The sequence below is a fragment of the Triticum aestivum genome, chromosome 2D, assembly GCF_018294505.1.
Source record: "Triticum aestivum cultivar Chinese Spring chromosome 2D, IWGSC CS RefSeq v2.1, whole genome shotgun sequence".
In the NCBI taxonomy this organism is placed as follows: Eukaryota; Viridiplantae; Streptophyta; class Magnoliopsida; order Poales; family Poaceae; genus Triticum; species Triticum aestivum.
Window position 1 is genome coordinate 596369608 of NC_057799.1, and position 19513 is coordinate 596389120.

General features: G+C 43.7%; 1 protein-coding gene across 1 annotated transcript; it reads right to left on the minus strand.

The window, feature by feature from the left end:
- Positions 1-481: 481 nt before the first annotated feature.
- Positions 482-4190, minus strand: LOC123054825 (uncharacterized). The gene is made up of 6 exons (XM_044478676.1): positions 3894-4190; positions 3582-3700; positions 1824-2779; positions 1415-1717; positions 1227-1332; positions 482-1154 (listed from the first exon to the last, which is right to left on the minus strand). Exons 3-6 carry the CDS (start codon positions 2729-2731, stop codon positions 651-653), a joined length of 1821 nt encoding a protein of 606 aa, XP_044334611.1. The 5' UTR covers positions 2732-2779; positions 3582-3700; positions 3894-4190; the 3' UTR covers positions 482-650.
- Positions 4191-19513: the final 15323 nt, after the last annotated feature.

Here is a 19513-nt window from a genome sequence, read left to right on the forward strand (position 1 = left end):
CCCCAAAAAAATTAACTTTTTACAAATGTCAGTGGCCATATGTGGCCGTTCCCAGGATTTTAAGAATAACAAAAGAAATGTACTAGTTACTGTAACACTTCACTGATTTCACCAAATATCCCTTACTGCTTTTGATTTTTATGATTTTCAAGTTTCTCCATCTTCGTTCTGATTTTTATGATTTTCCAGTTTCTCCATCTTTGTTGGCTATAATTTTTTCTGGTTAACTGGGATGTCAATCGTGCAAAGTCGATGTCATGCACTTGCAAAATATTATTGAAATATTGACTAGACTACTTTCATTTTCTATAAACTAGCACAAAGAAGCATCCAATCAGAACAAGTGAACCTGAAGCACACTTCATCAGAAGGTTCCAAAATTTAGCAGTAGTACTGTCACGTGAATGTTAAAAAACTATTCAAAGAACTAAACGGATAGCCATACAACAGTTCATTCATAACAAAAGGGAACATACACATTAAAAAAAAGACCATAGGCTCGTTCATCACAGAGTCACATAGGGAACAATACATTCTGAAGAAGATCCACCCAGCTGGAATAATTATGTTGGAGTAATTCTACCTAGGAGCATGGATGACAAGTGCTCAACCTATATCTTAGCTGCAGTAACAAGCTAAAAGCACAAAGACTACTCTGTTTCATCTGAAGATGGTTCTCCACCCATGTCAAAAATATCACGAGGTTTGAATTTCACCATGGTATTCCAATTCTCACTTCTCGGATTTTGAATATAGAAGACCTGGTCCACTTGGGAAGAAAATACAAAAGGATCATCCTCTAACTTCTCCCCTGTATGTATTTTTCGGGAGAAGTTCACATGAGTGAATCCAAACTCATCTCTTATAATACCAGCTTTGTGATGAACATCATACCAATCACATTTAAAGAAAACCACCTTGTAATCTTTGTATGACAATTCAAAGATGTCAGATAACCGACCATAATAGGACACACCATTTTCAGCAAGGTTCACGACACCACTATTTTGTGTCACGCGTCCTGTCTCGCGACTGATAGTATGAAACCTGAAACCATTAATTATATAGCCACTATAGCGCACCCCGCATTTGCTTGGTTTTGCGGCTAATGCTCTTATCTTTTCTGTGATATCCGATCCATCATCTAGTATAACCTGTATGTAAGAGTGGTTACATTGAGTTCACATGAAACTACAATGAAGGAACATGCTAAAGGTGAATTATACCTTTTGTTCCAACCAGTCAGCAAAGTGTCTACTAATCAAATCCTCATTGTCATCGTCCGTCAAATTTAAGTTACCCGGTTTCCTCTTCTCTTGGTCCACAAATTCTCTGTAATAATAAGACAAATAACATCATGATTTTTTCCAAGTTGTGAAAAATAAAAGAAATAGGAGATAGCATTGAAGCACACCTACGGAGATCATCAAGCTCATCAGAGTGTCGCAAGACACATCGATGTGCTTGAACTAGAAGCTGATCGTCCAATTGGCCTATAGTGACAGCCTTTCCAATTGGCTCACCAACACTATCAAACATGTACATGCCCTTTGTATTATCTGAAGGATCAGGGTTCCTAGATGTTCTTGTGAAACGTGTGGTTCCTTCTAGAAATCTTGAACAAAAGGTCAAGCATTCTTCAACAGTATATCCTTCAGCAATAGAACCTTCAGGATAAGCTCTATTGCGCACAAGTGACTTTAGCCAAACAAATGATCTGAACATCATAAAACAACAATGTTATATGCATAATGGGAAACAATAAATCAAATCATATACTTAGATGCACTGTGGAAAATAACAAATCAATCAAAGTAGCATACCTCTCTAGAGGGTACATCCACCTGTAATGCACCGGGCCACCAAGTTTAGCTTCTTCAACTAAATGCACCATTAAATGTACCATGACAGTAAAAAACGATGGAAGAAAAACCTTTTCCATATTACAAAGTGTCTTCACAATACTCTCTTGCAGTTTGTCAAGCTCAGAGAAATCTAACACTTTGGAGCATAGTTTCTTGAAGAAATTAGCCAGCTCAACAACTAATATCATGACATCTTTACTGGGATAACAGTGTAAAAGTGCCACAGGAAGGATGTCTTGTAGAATAACATGGCAGTCGTGGCTTTTGAGGCCAGTCAATGTCAATTCTTTCATGTTCACACACCTTGAAAAGTTTGATGCACAACCATCAGGTGTCCTACAATTCTTAATCACTGTACAAAGAATCTCCTTCTTTTCTTTATACATATTAAAAGGTGCATGCGGCAATTCAGTTTTACCCTTATCACCTTCATGAGGTTGAAGGCTAGATCGAATTCCAATTTCTCCCAAGTCAAGTCGTGCATTAAGGCCATCCTTTGTTTTAGAATCAATATCCAGTAAGGTTCCAATTAAATTTTCAAAGACATTTTTCTCAATATGCATGACATCTAGATTGTGCCTTAACTTGTTGTGCTCCCAGTATTCCAAATCAAAGAATATCGACTTCTTTTTGAAACAATCCTCAGGCTTCTTTTCAGGTTTACGTGCGACGTTACCTGATTTCTTGTTAGGCGCTCTTTTACGCTTCTGTTTTTCAGGACCTTCAGTTCCTTTTTCAATGTCTTTGCCCTTCTTTTTCCCTTTCCCTTTCTTTGCCACAACAACCTTTTTTCCTAAGACAAACACTCTGCCCTGCAACATCCTCAAAGCTGAGCTACCACTCATTGTTATAGGTGCAAGTTCCATCTCTTCGGTGTTATCAAACTCCTTCTTTCGTCTCCGAAATACATGATTCTGTGGTAGCCATCGGCGATGACCCATATAACAAAAATTCTTACTCTTATTTAGCCAATATGATCTTGTGAAAGGACCACAAGACGGGCAAGCATATTTAAACTATACATTCGATACTTAGGTTCAAATTGTATAATATGATTTACCGCAATCATTCACCTTACATTACAAAACATAAATCGAGAAGTGTCTTTACTAGAAGAATTTATGTGAAGTACATAAAGAAGTTTTCATCGATGACAAAAAATGGATGTCTCCAATGCTTGATTTTTTTCTGCATTCAAGTGACAAACAGCAGAAGGCTAGCTGGTGTAACTAGTTACTAAAAATCTACTCCCTCCGTTCGGAATTACTTGTCACAAAAATGGATGTATCTACAACTAAAATACATCTAGATACATTCATTTCTTGGACAAGTAATTCCGAACGGAGGGAGTAAGTAATATCCACTAGTTTCGCTTTGATAAATCAAGAAAAGTAGAGATGACACACAACTTAGGTAATTCAAATTTTGCATCACACTGCTGAATATTCTTCTCTGGCATTCATAGGCAGTTCCCCCTAACCAGATCGACTTAAGAATATTATGTCATAAATGAGCGCCATCCAATCAACAGTACCACTGTTTTTAACAACAATTGTTATTCAACCACCAAAAAGGTTCACCGATTTTTAACAACAATTTTCAAATTGCAATAATACAGTGCATCACAGTAAGATAGAAAGGGAAAACACAAGTGATATATCTCAATTCGAGCTATGTTCCACATGATGCAGAGATATAAAAAAAGAAAACAACAACCTGCGGGCAATCTTCTGGCAGCAGAGGCGTGTGGGTGAGCTCGTTGCCGAGGTCGGCAGCTGAGAGAGAGGGGCGTTGGCGGGGAGCTGCGTTTTGGCGGGGCCAACCGGCGTCCGGGTCTGATGTACATTGGATAAACATTTCAATTTCCATAGTAAGAAGCAAATGAATCACATAGTAATTAGTAAGTAGCAATCATTTGTGATCATACGCAGCGAATGAATCAAGTTCGATTTAAATTTACAAGCAATCACAGAATAATCTTCAATTTGTTTAGAAAATAGAAACGGAGGGAAAGAATAGATGCACTACATTGTGGCTGTTGAGGAACGGAGGCCGGACTGCTGGATGTTGCTGCCGCCGCGCTCGGGAGGCCGGAGGCGGACTGGTGGCCTGGCGCCTGGGGGAGCCGCGGAGGAGAGGGCTGGGCGCCGGAGGCCGAGGGCAGGGGAGTGAGATGGCCGGATGGAGGGGAGGGGAGGGACCGAGGGAGAGGCAGGAGAGCCGGCCGCCGCCGCCGGACCAAGAATCGCTCGCCGCCGCCAGAGCCTTCAGCTAGCGCTAGGTTGGGGAAAAGTTGGAATCGAGGAAGGGAAACACGGTCGGCTACTCGCGCGCCTGACCAGACCACCACGTCCCTCGTGTCTGGTAACAAGCGTGGCTGCCTGGTTGTGTTTGGGCTCATGGGCCAACGGCCTAGTCACTCATTACCTTATAATACATGTAGTATTTGTTTTGCACAAAACTTTTTCGTAGTCAAGGATTAGCGCAAAAAGGGCCGGCCATTCCAACGAGCGAACCTAAAAAGAGAAATGCCACCAAAAAATTGGACTAGAACCCGCGACCCATCGCGATATAGCAGCTTTGTTCCCCACTGCACCAGCGACTCACCATATGTTAAATTACAACGCTCAAAGATAGATATTATGTACAGAGGTAGATCCGCCTTTTAATCATTCCTTCAAGAAATGAATAACGTTTTCTCGAACAAAATTTTAAAACGTGATTTTTACAAAAAAAGAACGTGAATAATTATTGACCACAGATGAAACTCCAAACATTTGTTGAATTTTTATAAGTTTCAAATAAACATTGAATTTTTTGTGAATATATGCCGAACAATTTTTTAACTACACAGTGTAAATTTTTGTGATATATGATGCACAAATTTTAAATATACATTGAACATTTTTGTAATATACGTTGAACTATTTTTAACTACACATGGAACAATTTTGTTATATACACTAAACCAATATTAAATATATATTGAACATTTTGTGATATACGCTGAACTTTTTTGAATTTTGAACATTTTTTTAAAGTAAAAAAATAAATCCATGAACAATTTTTAAAATCATGAACAAAATTTGGAATTCGAACCATTTTCTTGAAAACAAAGTATAAAAGTAAAACGAAAAAGGATAAAATGAAAGAAAAGAAACAGAAAAAGGACACAAAAAGGTTTAAAAAAGTAAAAAACGGAAAAACTAGCAAAAGAAAAAAACTCGGTTTAAGGAACCTACTAGAAGGTTCCCAAAACCAGGTCTCGCTCGAAGTGAGTCAGCCCGTGCGCCTCGTTCGCTCGCTTCGCTTCAGCGAAGCAGCGACGAACGGACGGACACGGGCGTCATATAGGATCTGCCCCGAATTCCCAGGAAGGCCCCCAGCTCCGCCATCGCGTCAAGCGACGGGGGAGCTTGGGCTAGGGGGAAACCGGCGTCGGGTGGCAGGGGAACTTTGGCTGGAGGGAGGATATCAGCATATGGCGGCTGGGGAACTTGGCTGGGAGAAGCAGCGGGGGGCTGCGTGGGAGCTCTGGCCAGAGGGAACGACCATCGAGCAGCGGGGGAGCAGAGTGGAGCGAAGCAGGAGTTGAGGCTAGGGGCGAGTGGCGGTGGCGTCAGATCTATGATAGGTGGCGACCGTCGGCGGCTTGAGAGCTCTGGCTGGGGGCAAACGGCGGCGGGAGAGCGGCGGCTGGTGCCGAGGTGCCGAGCAGCGGCGGCGCTAAGGACGAACCCTCATAGTAGATCGATTTGTTTAGTCCAGGAGCCGCGTATAGTAGTACAAAGCAGATTGCAAAAATACCAAAGGGTATTTAGGTCATTCCACTAGGATTTATCAAGTTAAATAAATTAAAATTCAGCAAAACGCCACTCAGGGCAAATGATCAGTAAATTAATGTAAAGTATATATAAGTCTAAATCAAATGTTGCAACTCATCAAGTGCCAAACTATAATAGGGCAAATCATCAAATCCCTTGTATCTCTCGGATGACTAAGGATTTTTTTTCCAGGGAGAGATGATCAAGGTTTTTGTTTTAACATGAGAATATTAATATAATATTACTTAGAAGAATATTATGAATGTGATGATTAAGGTCGCAATCAAATAACAAAATGCCTCTTGGTCAATTTGTTCTGCAATTACTCGGGTCATCCATTCAAATTTTACCACAACTACAATTTTATTTGCCTTTTGAGTACACAAAATTAGATTATAGTCGCATATAAACGTCTCACAAATCGTCTCTAAGTTAATTAAAATTATATACCTATTTTCTAAATGGCCAATTATAAGCAAAAGTTTGTGACGCCCCATAAACGTCTTAAGAAGCGTCTTTAGCTTGCTAGTGTTCATGGGCATAGAGACGAAGACAAATAGCGTCTCAGAAAAACCGACCATACAAGCCGTTTTTGTTGTAGTGCCCCTAGGGTTTCCAACCCTAGGCGCAGGGGGAGGCCCAAGGGGGGCGCCCCAGCCCACTAAGGGCTGGTTCCCTTCCCACTTCAGCCCATGGGGCCCTCCGGGACAGGTGGCCCCACCCGGTGGACCCCGGGACCCTTCCGGTGGTCCCGGTACACTACCGATAACCCCCGAAACTTTTCCGGTGGCCGAAACTGGACTTCCTATATATAATTCTTCACCTCCGGACCATTCCGGAACTCCTCGTTCCGTCCGGGATCTCATCCGGGACTCCGAACAACTTTTGGGTTTTCGCATACTAATATCTCTACAACCCTAGCGTCACCGAACCTTAAGTGTGTAGACCCTACGGGTTCGGGAGACATGCAGACATGACCGAGACGCCTCTCCGGTCAATAACCAACAACGGGATCTGGATACCCATGTTGGCTCCCACATGTTCCACGATGATCTCATCGGATGAACCACGATGTCGAGGATTCAATCAATCCCGTATACAATTCCCTTTGTCAATCGGTACGTTACTTGCCCGAGATTCGATCGTCGGTATCCCAATACCTTGTTCAATCTCGTTACCGGCAAGTCACTTTACTCGTACCGTAATGCATGATCCCGTGACTAACTCCTTAGTCACATTGAGCTCATTATGATGATGCATTACCGAGTGGGCCCAGAGATACCTCTCCGTCATACGGAGTGACAAATCCCAGTCTCGATCCGTGCCAACTCAACAGACACTTTCGGAGATACCCGTAGTGTACCTTTATAGTCACCCAGTTACGTTGTGACGTTTGGTACACCCAAAGCACTCCTACAGTATCCGGGAGTTGCACGATCTCATGGTCTAAGGAAATGATACTTGACATTGGAAATGCTCTAGCAAACGAACTACACGATCTTTAGTGCTATGCTTAGGATTGGGTCTTGTCCATCACATCATTCTCCTAATGATGTGATCCTGTTATCAATGACATCCAATGTCCATAGTCAGGAAACCATGACTATCTGTTGATCAACGAGCTAGTCAACTAGAGGCTTACTAGGGACACGTTGTGGTCTATGTATTCACACATGTATTACGATTTCCGGATAACACAATTATAGCATGAACAATAGACAATTATCATGAACAAAGAAATATAATAATAACCATTTATTATTGCCTCTAGGGCATATTTCCAACAAATGGGTCCGTCACATTCAGATACGTATGTATTTTGCAAATTTCTATGTCTACAATGTTCTGCACAGACCTACTCTAGCTAAATACTCCCACTTTCAATATGTATCCAGATCGAGACTCAGAGTCATCCAGATCGGTGTCAAAGCTTGCATCGACGTAACTCTTTATGACGAACTCTTTATCACCTCCGTAACCGAGAAATATTTCCTTAGTCCTCTAAGGATAATTTTTGACCAATGTCCAGTGATCTACTCCTAGATCACTATTGTACTCCCTTGCCAAACTCAGGGCAGGGTATACAATAGGTCTGGTACACAGCATGGCATACTTTGTAGAACCTATGGCTGAGGCATAGCGAATGACTTTCATTCTCTCTCTATCTTCTACCGTGGTTGGGCTTTGAGTCTTACTCAACTTCACACCTTGCAACACAGGAAGAACTCTTTCTTTGACTGTTCCATTTTTAACCACTTCAAAAACTTGTCAAGGTATGTACTCATTGAAAAAACTTATCAAGCGTCTTGATCTATCTCTTTAGATCTTGATGCTCAATATGTAAGCAGCTTCACCGAGGTCTTTCTTTGAAAATCTCCTTTCAAACACTCCTTTATGCTTTCCAGAAAAATTCTACATCATTTCCGATCAACAATATGTCATACACATATACTTATCAGAAAAGCTGTAGCGCTCCCACTCACTTTCTTGTAAATACAGGCTTCACCGCAAGTCTGTATAAAACCATATGCTTTGATCACCTTATCAAAGCGTATATTCCAACTCCGAGATGCTTGCACCAGTCCATAGATGGATCGCTGGAGCTTGCACACTTTGTTAGCATCCTTTGGATCGATAAAACCTTCGGGTTGTATCATATACAACTCTTCTTCCAGAAATCCATTCAGGAATGCAGTTTTGACATCCATTTGCCAAATTTCATAATCATAAAATGCGGAAATTGCTAACATGATTTGGACGGACTTAAGCATCGCTATGGGTGAGAAGGTCTCATCGTAGTCAACTCCTTGAACTTGTCGAAAACCTTTCGCAACAATTCGAGCTTTGTAGACAGTAACATTACCGTCTGCGTCAGTCTTCTTCTTGAAAATCCATTTATTCTTTATGGCTTGCCGATCATCAGGCAAGTCAACCAAAGTCCACACTTTGTTCTCATACATGGATCCCATCTCAGATTTCATGGCCTCAAGCCATTTCGCGGAATCTGGGCTCATCATTGCTTCCTCATAGTTCGTAGGTTCGTCATGGTCAAGTAACATGACATCCAGAACAGGATTACCGTACCACTCTGGTGCAGATCTTACTCTGGTTGACCTACGAGGTTTGGTAGTAACTTGATTAGAAGTTTCATGATCATCATCATTTAGCTTCCTCACTAATTGGTGTAGGTATCACTGGATCTGTTTTCTGTGATGAACTACTTTACAATAAGGGAGTAGGTACAGTTACCTCATCAAGTTCTACTTTCCTCCCACTCACTTCTTTCGAGAGAAACTCCTTCTCTAGAAAGGATCCATTCTTAGCAACGAATATCTTGCCTTCGGATCTGTGATAGAAGGTGTACCCAACAGTTTCCTTTGGGTATCCTATGAAGACACATTCCTCCGATTTGGGTTCGAGCTTATCAGGTTGAAACTTTTTCTCATAAGCATCGCCGCCCAAACTTTAAGAAACGACAACTTGAGTTTCTTGCCAAACCGCAGTTCATATGGTGTCGTCTCAACGGATTTAGATGGTGCCCTATTTAACGTGAATGCAGGCGTCTCTAATGCATAACCCCAAAATGATAGTGGTAAATCGGTAAGAGACATCATAGATCGCACCATATCTAATAAAGTGCGGTTAAGATGTTCGGACACACCATTACGCTGTGGTGTTCCAGGTGGCGTGAGTTGCGAATCTATTCCACATTGTTTCAAATAAAGACCAAACTCATAACTCAAATATTCACTTCCACGATCAGATCGTAGAAATTTTTATTTTCTTGTTATGATGATTTCCACTTCACTCTGAAATTCTTTGAACTTTTCAAATGTTTCAGACTTATGTTTCATTAAGTAGATATACCCATATCTTCTCAAATCATCTGTGAAGGTTAGAAAATAACGATACCCGCCGTGAGCCTCAACACTCATCGGACCGCATACATCAGTATGTATTATTTCCAACAAGTCTGTTGCTCGCTCCATTGTTCCGGAGAACGGAGTCTTAGTCATCTTGCCCATGAGGCATGGTTCGCAAGCATCAAGTGATTCATAATCAAGTGATTCCAAAAACCCATCAGCATGGAGTTTCTTCATGCGCTTTACACCAATATGACCTAAACGGCAGTGCCATAAATATGTTGCACTATCATTATCAACTTTGCATCTTTTGGCATTAATATTATGAATATGTGTATCATTACGATTGAGATTCAATAAACCATTTATATTAAGTGTATGACCATAGAAGGTATATATTATTCGTGTAAACAGAACAACAATTATTCTTTGACCTAAATGAATAACCGTATTGCAATAAACATGATCCAATCATATTCATGCTCAACGCAAACACCAAATAACATTTATTTTGGTCTAACACTAATCTCAAAGGTAGAGGGAGTGTGCGATGGTGATCTTATCAACCTTGGAATCATTTCCAACACACATCGTCACTTCGCCCATAACTAGTCTGTGTTCATTATGCAACTCCTGTTTTTAGTTACTACTCTTAGCAACTAAACCAGTATCAAATACTGAGGGGTTGCTATAAACACTAGTTGAGCTATTCTCCTCCATCTTGTAGGCAAATTACTGTCAGAGGTTGATACGTCTCCAACGTATCTATAATTTTTGATTGCTCCATGCTATTATATATATTCTATTTTGGATGTTTAATGGGCTTTATTATACACTTTTATATTATTTTTGGGACTAACCTATTAACCCAAGGCCCAGTGCAAATTGCTGTTTTTTGCCTATTTCAGTGTTTCGCAGAAAAGGAATATCAAACGGAGTCCAAATGGAATGAAACCTTCGGGAGCGTGATTTTTGGAACAAACGTGATCCAGAGGACTTGGAGTGGACGTCAAGAAATCAACGAGGAGGCCATGAGGCAGGGAGGTACGCCTGCCCCCTGGGCACGCCCCCACCCTCGTGGGCCCCTCGTGGCTCCACCGACCTACTTCTTCCTCCTATATATACCTACGTACCCCGAAACCATCCAGGAGCACCACGAACCTCTATTAACACCGCTACAACCTTCTGTACCCGTGAGATCCCATCTTGGGGCCTTTTCCGGCGCTCCGCCGGAGGGGGCATCGATCACGGAGGGCTTCTACATCAACACCATAGCCTCTCCGATGATGTGTGAGTAGTTTAGCACAGACCTTCGGGTCCATAGTTATTAGCTAGATGGCTTCTGCTCTCTCTTTGGATCTCAATACAAAGTTCTCCTTGATCTTCTTGGAGTTCTATTCGATGTAACTCTTTTTGCGGTGTGTTTGTCGAGATCCGATGAATTGTGGGTTTATGATCAAGATTATCTATGAACAATATTTGAATCTTCTCTGAATTCTTTTATGTATGATTGGTTATCTTTGCAAGTCTCTTCGAATTATCAGTTTGGTTTGGCCTACTAGATTGATCTTTCTTGCAATGGGAGAAGTGCTTAGCTTTGGATTCAATCATGCAGTGCTCGATCCCAGTGACAGTAGGGGAAACGACACGTATTGTATTGTTGCCATCGAGGATAAAAAAGATGGGGTTTATATCATATTGCTTGAGTTTATCCCTCTACATCATGTCATCTTGCCTAATGTGTTACTCTGTTCTTATGAACTTAATACTCTAGATGCATGCTGGATAGCGGTCGATGTGTGGAGTAATAGTAGTAGATGCAGGCAGGAGTCGGTCTACTTGTCGCGGACGTGATGCCTATATACATGATCATGCCTAGATATTCTCATAACTATGCTCAATTCTATCAATTGCTCGATAGTAATTTGTTCACCCACCGTAATACTTATGCTATCTTGAGAGAAGCCACTAGTGAAACCTATGGCCCCCGTGTCTATTTTCCATCATATTAATCTTCCGCAAACTAGTTATTTCTGTCACCGTTTATTTTGCAATCTTTACTTTCACTCTTTATCAAAAAAATACCAAAAATATTATCTTATCATCTCTATCAGATCTCACTTTTTGCAAGTTGATACGTCTCCGTCATATCTATAATTTTTGATTGTTCCATGCCAATATTATTCAACTTTCATATACTTTTTGGCAACTTTTTATACTATTTTTAGGACTAACATATTGATCCAGTGCCCAGTGCCAGTTCCTGTTTGTTGCATGTTTTATGTTTCGCAGAATATCCATATCAAACGGAATCCAAACGGGATAAAACGGACGGAGCTTATTTTTGGAATATTTGGAAAATTCCGGAAGAAAAATCCACGCGAGACGGTGCCCGAGGTGGCCACGAGGCAGGGGGCGCCCCTGCCCCCCTGGGCGCGCCCCTAACCCTCGTGGGACACCCGTAAGGCGGTTGATGCCCTTCTTCGGCCGCAAGAAAGCTAATTTTTGGTAAAAAAATCACGGTGAAGGTTTCAGTCCAATCGGAGTTACGGATCTCCATATATATACGAAAAGGTGAAAGGGCAGCAGAACAGAACGCAGAAACAGAGAGAGACAGAGAGACACATCCAATCTCGGAGGGGCTCTCGCCCCTCCCATGCCATGGAGGCCAAGGACCAGAGGGGAAACCCTTCTCCCATCTAGGGAGGAGGTCAAGGAAGAAGAAGAAGGAGGGGGGCTCTCTCCCCCTCGCTTCCGGTGGCGCCGGAGTGCCACCGGGGGCCATCATCATCACCGCAATCTTCACCAACAACTTCACTACCATCATCACCAACTCTTCCCCCCTCTATGCAGCGGTGTAACCTCTCTCTTACCCGCTGTAATCTCTACTTAAACATGGTGCTCAACGCTATATATTATTTCCCAATGATGTATGGCTATCCTATGATGTTTGAGTAGATCCGTTTTGTCCTATGGGCTATTTGATGATCAAGATTGGTTTGAGTTGCATGTTTTATTATTGGTGCTGTCCTATGGTGCTCTTCGTGTCGCGCAAGCGTGAGGGATTCCTGCTGTAGGGTTTGCAATATGTTCATGATTTGCTTATGGTGGGTGTCGGTGTCAAAACCGACGGATCTCGCATAGGGGGTCCCGAACTGTGCGTCTAAGGCGGATGGTAACAGGAGGCGGGGGACACGATGTTTACCCAGGTTCGGGCCCTCTCGATGGAGGTAATACCCTACTTCCTGCTTGATTGATCTTAATGATATGAGTATTACAAGAGTTGATCTACCACGAGATCGTAGAGGCTAAACCCTAGAAGCTAGCCTATGGTATGATTGTTGTTGTCCTACGGACTAAACCCTCCAGTTTATATAGACACCAGAGGGGGCTAGGGTTACACAGAGTCGGTTACAAGGGAGGAGATCTACATATCCGTATTGCCAAGCTTGCCTTCCACGCCAAGGAGAGTCCCATCCGGACATGGGTCGAAGTCTTCAATCTTGTATCTTCATAGTCCAACAGTCCGGCCAAAGGATATAGTCCGGCTGTTCGAGGACCCCCTAATCCAGGACTCCCTCAGTAGCCCCCGAACCAGGCTTCAATGGCGATGAGTCCGGCGCGCAGATTGTCTTTGGCATTGCAAGGCGGGTTCTTCTCCAAATTCTGAATACTTGTTTGAGTAGTGTTCGGCTTCCCATAAATGTTGCACTCCTTGGCTTCCGCGCCTAATAATGGATATTTCTCCACGCGTCGAGCGAATGCAAGAAGTCGGGGCATTTTTACAATTGCCACCCTAGCCATGTGGGTAAATCGTCTATTAAAGAGACGAGGATTCTCAGTTCAAGATCACATCATCCTCCCACAGCGAGTATCCATCGGAGCGCGCCAGGAAAAAATCCATTCCAACATGGCCGGTCGTCGCAACTCCTCCTCTTGCTCCCGTAGCCCTAAGCCCGGCAATTGGAAGAAGTGTTCCGTCCCTCACAGCCAAACTGATAGAATGCGGAACGGGCTTTTGCCACGTCACGCTCCTCCTCCAGGGCGTCCAAACTGTCCTGCCGATCGAGCTCGGCCTCTTTTTCTTCATACATGCGCACTCGAGGTGAATCATGAATTATGTCACAGGGCAGTACCGCCTCTGCGCCGTACACCATAAAAAACGGTGTGTATCCGGTAGTGCGATTCGGCGTGGTCTGCAGCCCCCATAGTACGGAGTCGAGCTCCTCTACCCAGTGCGTGTTTGATTCCTTTAAGGACCGCACTAATCTGGGTTTAATGCCGCTCATGATAAGACCATTTGCTCGCTCGACTTGACCGTTAGTTTGCGGGTGATAGACAGAAGCATAATCAAGCTTGATGCCCATGTTGCTGCACCAAAGTTTTACCTCGTCGGCTGTGAAGTTCGAGCCGTTATCGGTGATGATGTTGTGGGGGACGCCATAACGGTGTACCACCCCAGATATGAAGTCTATCACTGGTCCGGATTCGGCCGTTTTAACAGGTTTGGCTTCTATCCATTTGGTGAATTTATGCACCATGACCAATAAGTATTTTTTCTTATGGCTTCCCCCTTTGAGGGGTCCAGCCATATCGAGCCCCCAGACCGCAAAGGGCCAAGTAATGGGGATTGTTTGGAGGGCGGTAGGCGGCATATGGCTTTGGTTTGCAAAAGGCTGGCAACCGACGCAATGTTGGACAAGGTCCTGTGCGTCTGCTTAGGCCGTCGGCCATTAGAAACCTGTACGGAAGGCCTTGCTTACAAGGGCCCGAGCTGCGGCGTGGTGGCCGCCAAGTCCAGCATGAATTTCTGCCAAAAGTTTCCGCCCTTCCTCTTCGGAGATGCACCTTTGAAGGACTCCGGTGGTGCTTTTCTTGTAAAGCTCTCCCTCGTGGACCTTGTAGGCTTTAGACCGCCGCACTATGCAGCGTGCCTCATTTGTATCCTCGGGTAGTTCCTGCCTGGTTATGTAGGCCAGGAATGGTTCTGTCCACGGGGCGATGACGGCCATTATCACGTGGGCTGAAGGTGTTATTTCGGTGGCGGAGCCTCCGATTGTGTCAGAGTGTTCGGTATCTGGTGTTGTGGCCGGGTCCGGACTATTGTTACCGGTGCCCCCTTCCCATACCACGGATGGCTTAAACAGCCTTTCCAAGAAGATGTTAGGTGGGGCAGGGTCGCGCTTAGCGCCGATACGGGCGAGGATATCCGCCGCCTGATTGTTTTCCCGAGCCACATGGTGGAATTCAAGCCCCTCGAACCGAGCTGACATTTTGAGGACGGCGTTGCGATAAGCCGCCATTTTCGGATCCTTGGCGTCAAAGTCTCCATTTATTTGAGATATTGCGAGGTTCCAGTCCCCATGCACCTCCAGGCGTTGAATGCCCATGGAAACTGCCATCCGGAGACCATGTAACAGGGCCTCGTATTCGGCTGCGTTGTTGGAGTCTGTGTATACTATTTGGAGTACGTATTGGACTGTATCTCCGGTGGGGGACGTCAGGACGACGCCAGCCCCCAGACCAGCCAGCATTTTATAGCCGTCGAAGTGCATAATCCAATTGGAGTACGTGACGTACTCTTTAGGGAGTTCGGCTTCTGTCCATTCGGCGACGAAATCAGCCAGTACTTGAGACTTAATGGCTCGCCGTGGTTTATATGTTATGTCAAACGGGAGGAGCTCAATAGCCCATTTGGCAATCCGGCCCGTGGCATCGCGGTTGTTTATTATGTCGTTGAGTGGTACTTCCGAGGCCACCGTAATTGAACACTCTTGAAAGTAGTGTCGTAATTTCCGGGATGCCATAAATACCGCGTATGCTATCTTTTGATAATGTGGGTACCGTGATTTGCATGGAGTGAGGACAGTGGATACATAATATACCGGCTTTTGAAGTGGGAATTTATGTCCGTCCGTCTCTCGTTCGACGATGAGCACTGCGCTTACAACTTGGTGAGTTACCGCTATATATAATAGCATTGGTTCGCCGACATTTGGCGCGGCCAAGATTGGGTTGGTGGCCAGGATGGCTTTTATTTCTTCCAATCCGGCCGTGGCCGCGTCCGTCCACTCGAAGTGTTCGGTGCGCCGAAGAAGGCGATAAAGGGGTAGTGCCTTTTCTCCTAATTGGGAGATGAAGCGGCTTAAGGCCGCCACGCATCCAGTTAACTTCTGGATTTGCTTGAGGTCAGTTGGGATAGCCAACTGTGACAGAGCTCGGATTTTAGCCGGATTTGCTTCAATTCCTCTACTGGAGACGATGAAGCCCAGGAGCTTTCCGCGGGCACGCCGAAAACGCATTTTTCCGGATTGAGCTTGATGTCGTATGTTCGGAGATTGTCGAACGTGAGCCTCAAGTCTTCTATTAAGGATTCGACGTGTCTAGTTTTAACGACCACATCGTCTACGCATGCCTCCACTGTTTTGCCGATCTATTTTTCCAGACATGTCTGAATCATGCGTTGATACGTTGCACCGGCGTTTTTGAGCCCGAAGGGCATTGTGTTAAAACAGAAGGGGCCGTATGGAGTGATAAATGCCGTTGCGGCTTGATCAGACTCCGCCATCTTAATTTGGTGGTAACCGGAGTATGCGTCGAGGAAGCACAATGAGTCGTGTCCTGCGGTAGCGTCGATAATTTGATCGATGCGAGGGAGGGGGAAGGGATCCTTTGGGCAAGCCTTATTAAGGTCCTTGAAGTCGACGCATAGGCGCCAGGATTTGTCCTTCTTTGGTACCATCACCAGGTTTGCTAGCCAGTCCGGATGTTTTATTTCTCTAATGAATCCGGCCTCCAGTAACTTTGCTAGCTCCTCTCCCATGGCTTGTCGCTTAGGTTCAGAGAAACGCCGAAGAGTCTGCTTGACCGGCTTGAATCCCTTTAGAATGTTAAGGCTATGCTCGGCCAGCCTGCGTGGGATTCCTGGAATGTCTGAAGGATGCCAGGCGAATATGTCCCAATTCTCGCGCAGGAACTCCCATAGTGCGGCGTCTACAGCGGGGTTTAACTGTGCCCCGACGGATGCTGTTTTTGTAGAGTCCGTTGGGTGGACTTGGAATTTGACTATTTCATCCGCTAGTTTAAAAGAGGTGGACTTGGATCTTTTGTCGAGTATCATGTCGTCCCTGTCCACTGTGGAATGCAGCGCAGTTAATTCCTCGGCCGCGAGGGCTTCGAATAATGCCTCGAGGGCCAGTGCGGCTGTTTTGTTTTCGGCGCGGAGTGCTATGTCTGGATCACTAGCTAGAGTGATGATTCCATTGGGCTCGGGCATTTTGAGCTTCATGTACCCGTAATGGGGTATGGCTTGATGTTTGAGTAGATCCGTTTTGTCCTATGGGCTATTTGATGATCAAGATTGGTTTGAGTTGCATGTTTTATTATTGGTGCTGTCCTATGGTGCTCTTCGTGTCGCGCAAGCGTGAGGGATTCCCGCTGTAGGGTTTGCAATATGTTCATGATTTGCTTATGGTGGGTGTCGGTGTCAAAACCGGCGGATCTCGGGTAGGGGGTCCCGAACTGTGCGTCTAAGGCGGATGGTAACAGGAGGTGGGGGACACGATGTTTACCCAGGTTCGGTCCCTCTCGATGGAGGTAATACCCTACTTCCTGCTTGATTGATCTTGATGATATGAGTATTACAAGAGTTGATCTACCACGAGATCATAGAGGCTAAACCCTAGAAGCTAGCCTATGGTATGATTGTTGTTGTCCTACGGACTAAACCCTCCGGTTTATATAGACACCGGAGGGGGCTAGGGTTACACAGAGTCGGTTACAAGGGAGGAGATCTACATATCCGTATTGCCAAGCTTGCCTTCCACGCCAAGGAGAGTCCCATCCGGACACGGGTCAAAGTCTTCAATCTTGTATCTTCATAGTCCAACAGTCCGGCCAAAGGATATAGTCCGGCTGTCCGAGGACCCCCTAATCCAGGACTCCCTCAGTGGGTGGCGTGAGTGACAGAAGCACAGACCCGAGTAAGTAGGTTGTTTGCGTATGGGATAAAGGGGACTTGATGCTTTAATGCTATGGTTGGGTTTTACCTTAATGACCTTTAGTAGTTGCGGATGCTTGCTAGAGTTCCAATCGTAAGTGCATATGATCCAAGTAGAGAAAGTATGTTAGCTTATGCCTCTCCCTCAAATAAAATTGCAATAATGATTACCGGTCTAGTTATCGATTGCCTAGGGACAAATAACTTTCTCATGACAACAAGCTCTTTACTAAAACTAATTTAGTTGTGTCTTTATCTAAACAGCCCCTAGCTATTATTTACTCGCTCTTTACTTTCTTGCAAACCTATCCAAAAACACCTACAAAGTACTTCTAGTTTCATACTTGTTCTAGGTAAAGCGAACGTTAAGCGCGCGTAGAGTTGTATCGGTGGTCGATAGAACTTGAGGGAATATTTGTTCTACCTTTAGCTCCTTGTTGGGTTCGACACTCTTACTTATCGAAAGAGGCTACAATTGATCCCCTATACTTGTGGGTTATCAAGACCTTTTTCTGGCGCTGTTGCCGGGGAGCAATAGCGTGGGGTGAATATTCTCGTGTGTGCTTGTTTGCTTTATCACTAAGTAATTTTTATTTGCTGTTCTTAGTTGTTTTCTATCTTTAGTTATGGGTAGGAAACGCAAAATACCAAAAAAATTATTTGTACCTACTGAACCAATGGTTGAAGAACCACTCAAAATCTATCACACTCCCGAAGCTTATTACTTGGATCATCTTCGATCCCTATGTGCTCGTGCTGAAACCCCAACTAGCTTAGTTGAGGGCAAATCTTTAGATGAGCATGCCTGTTATGTGCGACACCGTATATCTAAAAAAGGGAAACTTTTACTGGGTCAAATTCATCGTTTGCAATGCTATGCTTGGAATTTATGTTATATGTATGATGTTACTTGTTGTTCTGAAAACCCTAAGAAACACCTTCCCTACCAATGTGAGTTTATTGATAATGGAATCTTATCTTCGTATGCTAAAGGTGTTTATAGTTACTATGATATTCAACAAATTGAAGAATTTGTTGCTTTTAAGGGTGCTTATGAAATTGCTTCTTTGATTGAAACGTATGATGCTACTCTTTACAAGTCTGAAAATTTTGCCATACTCAAATATTGCTATGATAATTATGCTTCTAATGCCTATGTTGAACCATATATTGAGGATTACCCCGCTGTCCAAGAAGAGACTAATATTTTGCAGGAGGCTATGGAAGAAGAAATTGATGAAACTGTGAGCTCATTGGATAAAAAAGATGAGGAGGAGAGCGAAGAACAAAAGGAGGAAGAGCGGATTAGCTACCCGTGCCCACCTTATAATGAGAGTAACTCTTCAACTCATACATTGTTTAATTCCCCTTCGTGCTTACCGAAGGATGATTGCTATGATGACTGTTATGATCCCATTGATTCTCTTGAAATATCTCTTTTTGATGATGCTTGCTATGCTTGTGGCCAAGATGCCAATATGAATTATGCTTATGGAGATGAACTTGCTATAGTTCCTTATGTTAAACATGAAATTGTTGCTATTGCACCCACGCATGATAGTCCTATTATATTTTTGAATTCTCCCAACTACACTATATCGGAGAAGTTTGCCCTTATTAAGGATTATATTGAAGGGTTGCCTTTTACCGTTGCACATGATGATTTTGATGAGTATAATATGCATGTGCTTGCTGCTCCTACTTGCAATTATTATGAGAGAGGAACTATATCTCCACCTCTCTATGTTTCCAACATGGTAAAATTGCAAGAAACTTTTTATACTATGCATTGGCCTTTACTTTGTGTGCATGAATTGTTCTTTTATGACATGCCGATGCATAGAAGAGAGTTAGACTTCGTCATTACATGATATAAGTTGCTTTGTGCTCACTACTAAATTACAAATCATTGCTAATTAAAATTGGCTTTGATATACCTTGGGATCCGGGTGGATTCACTAC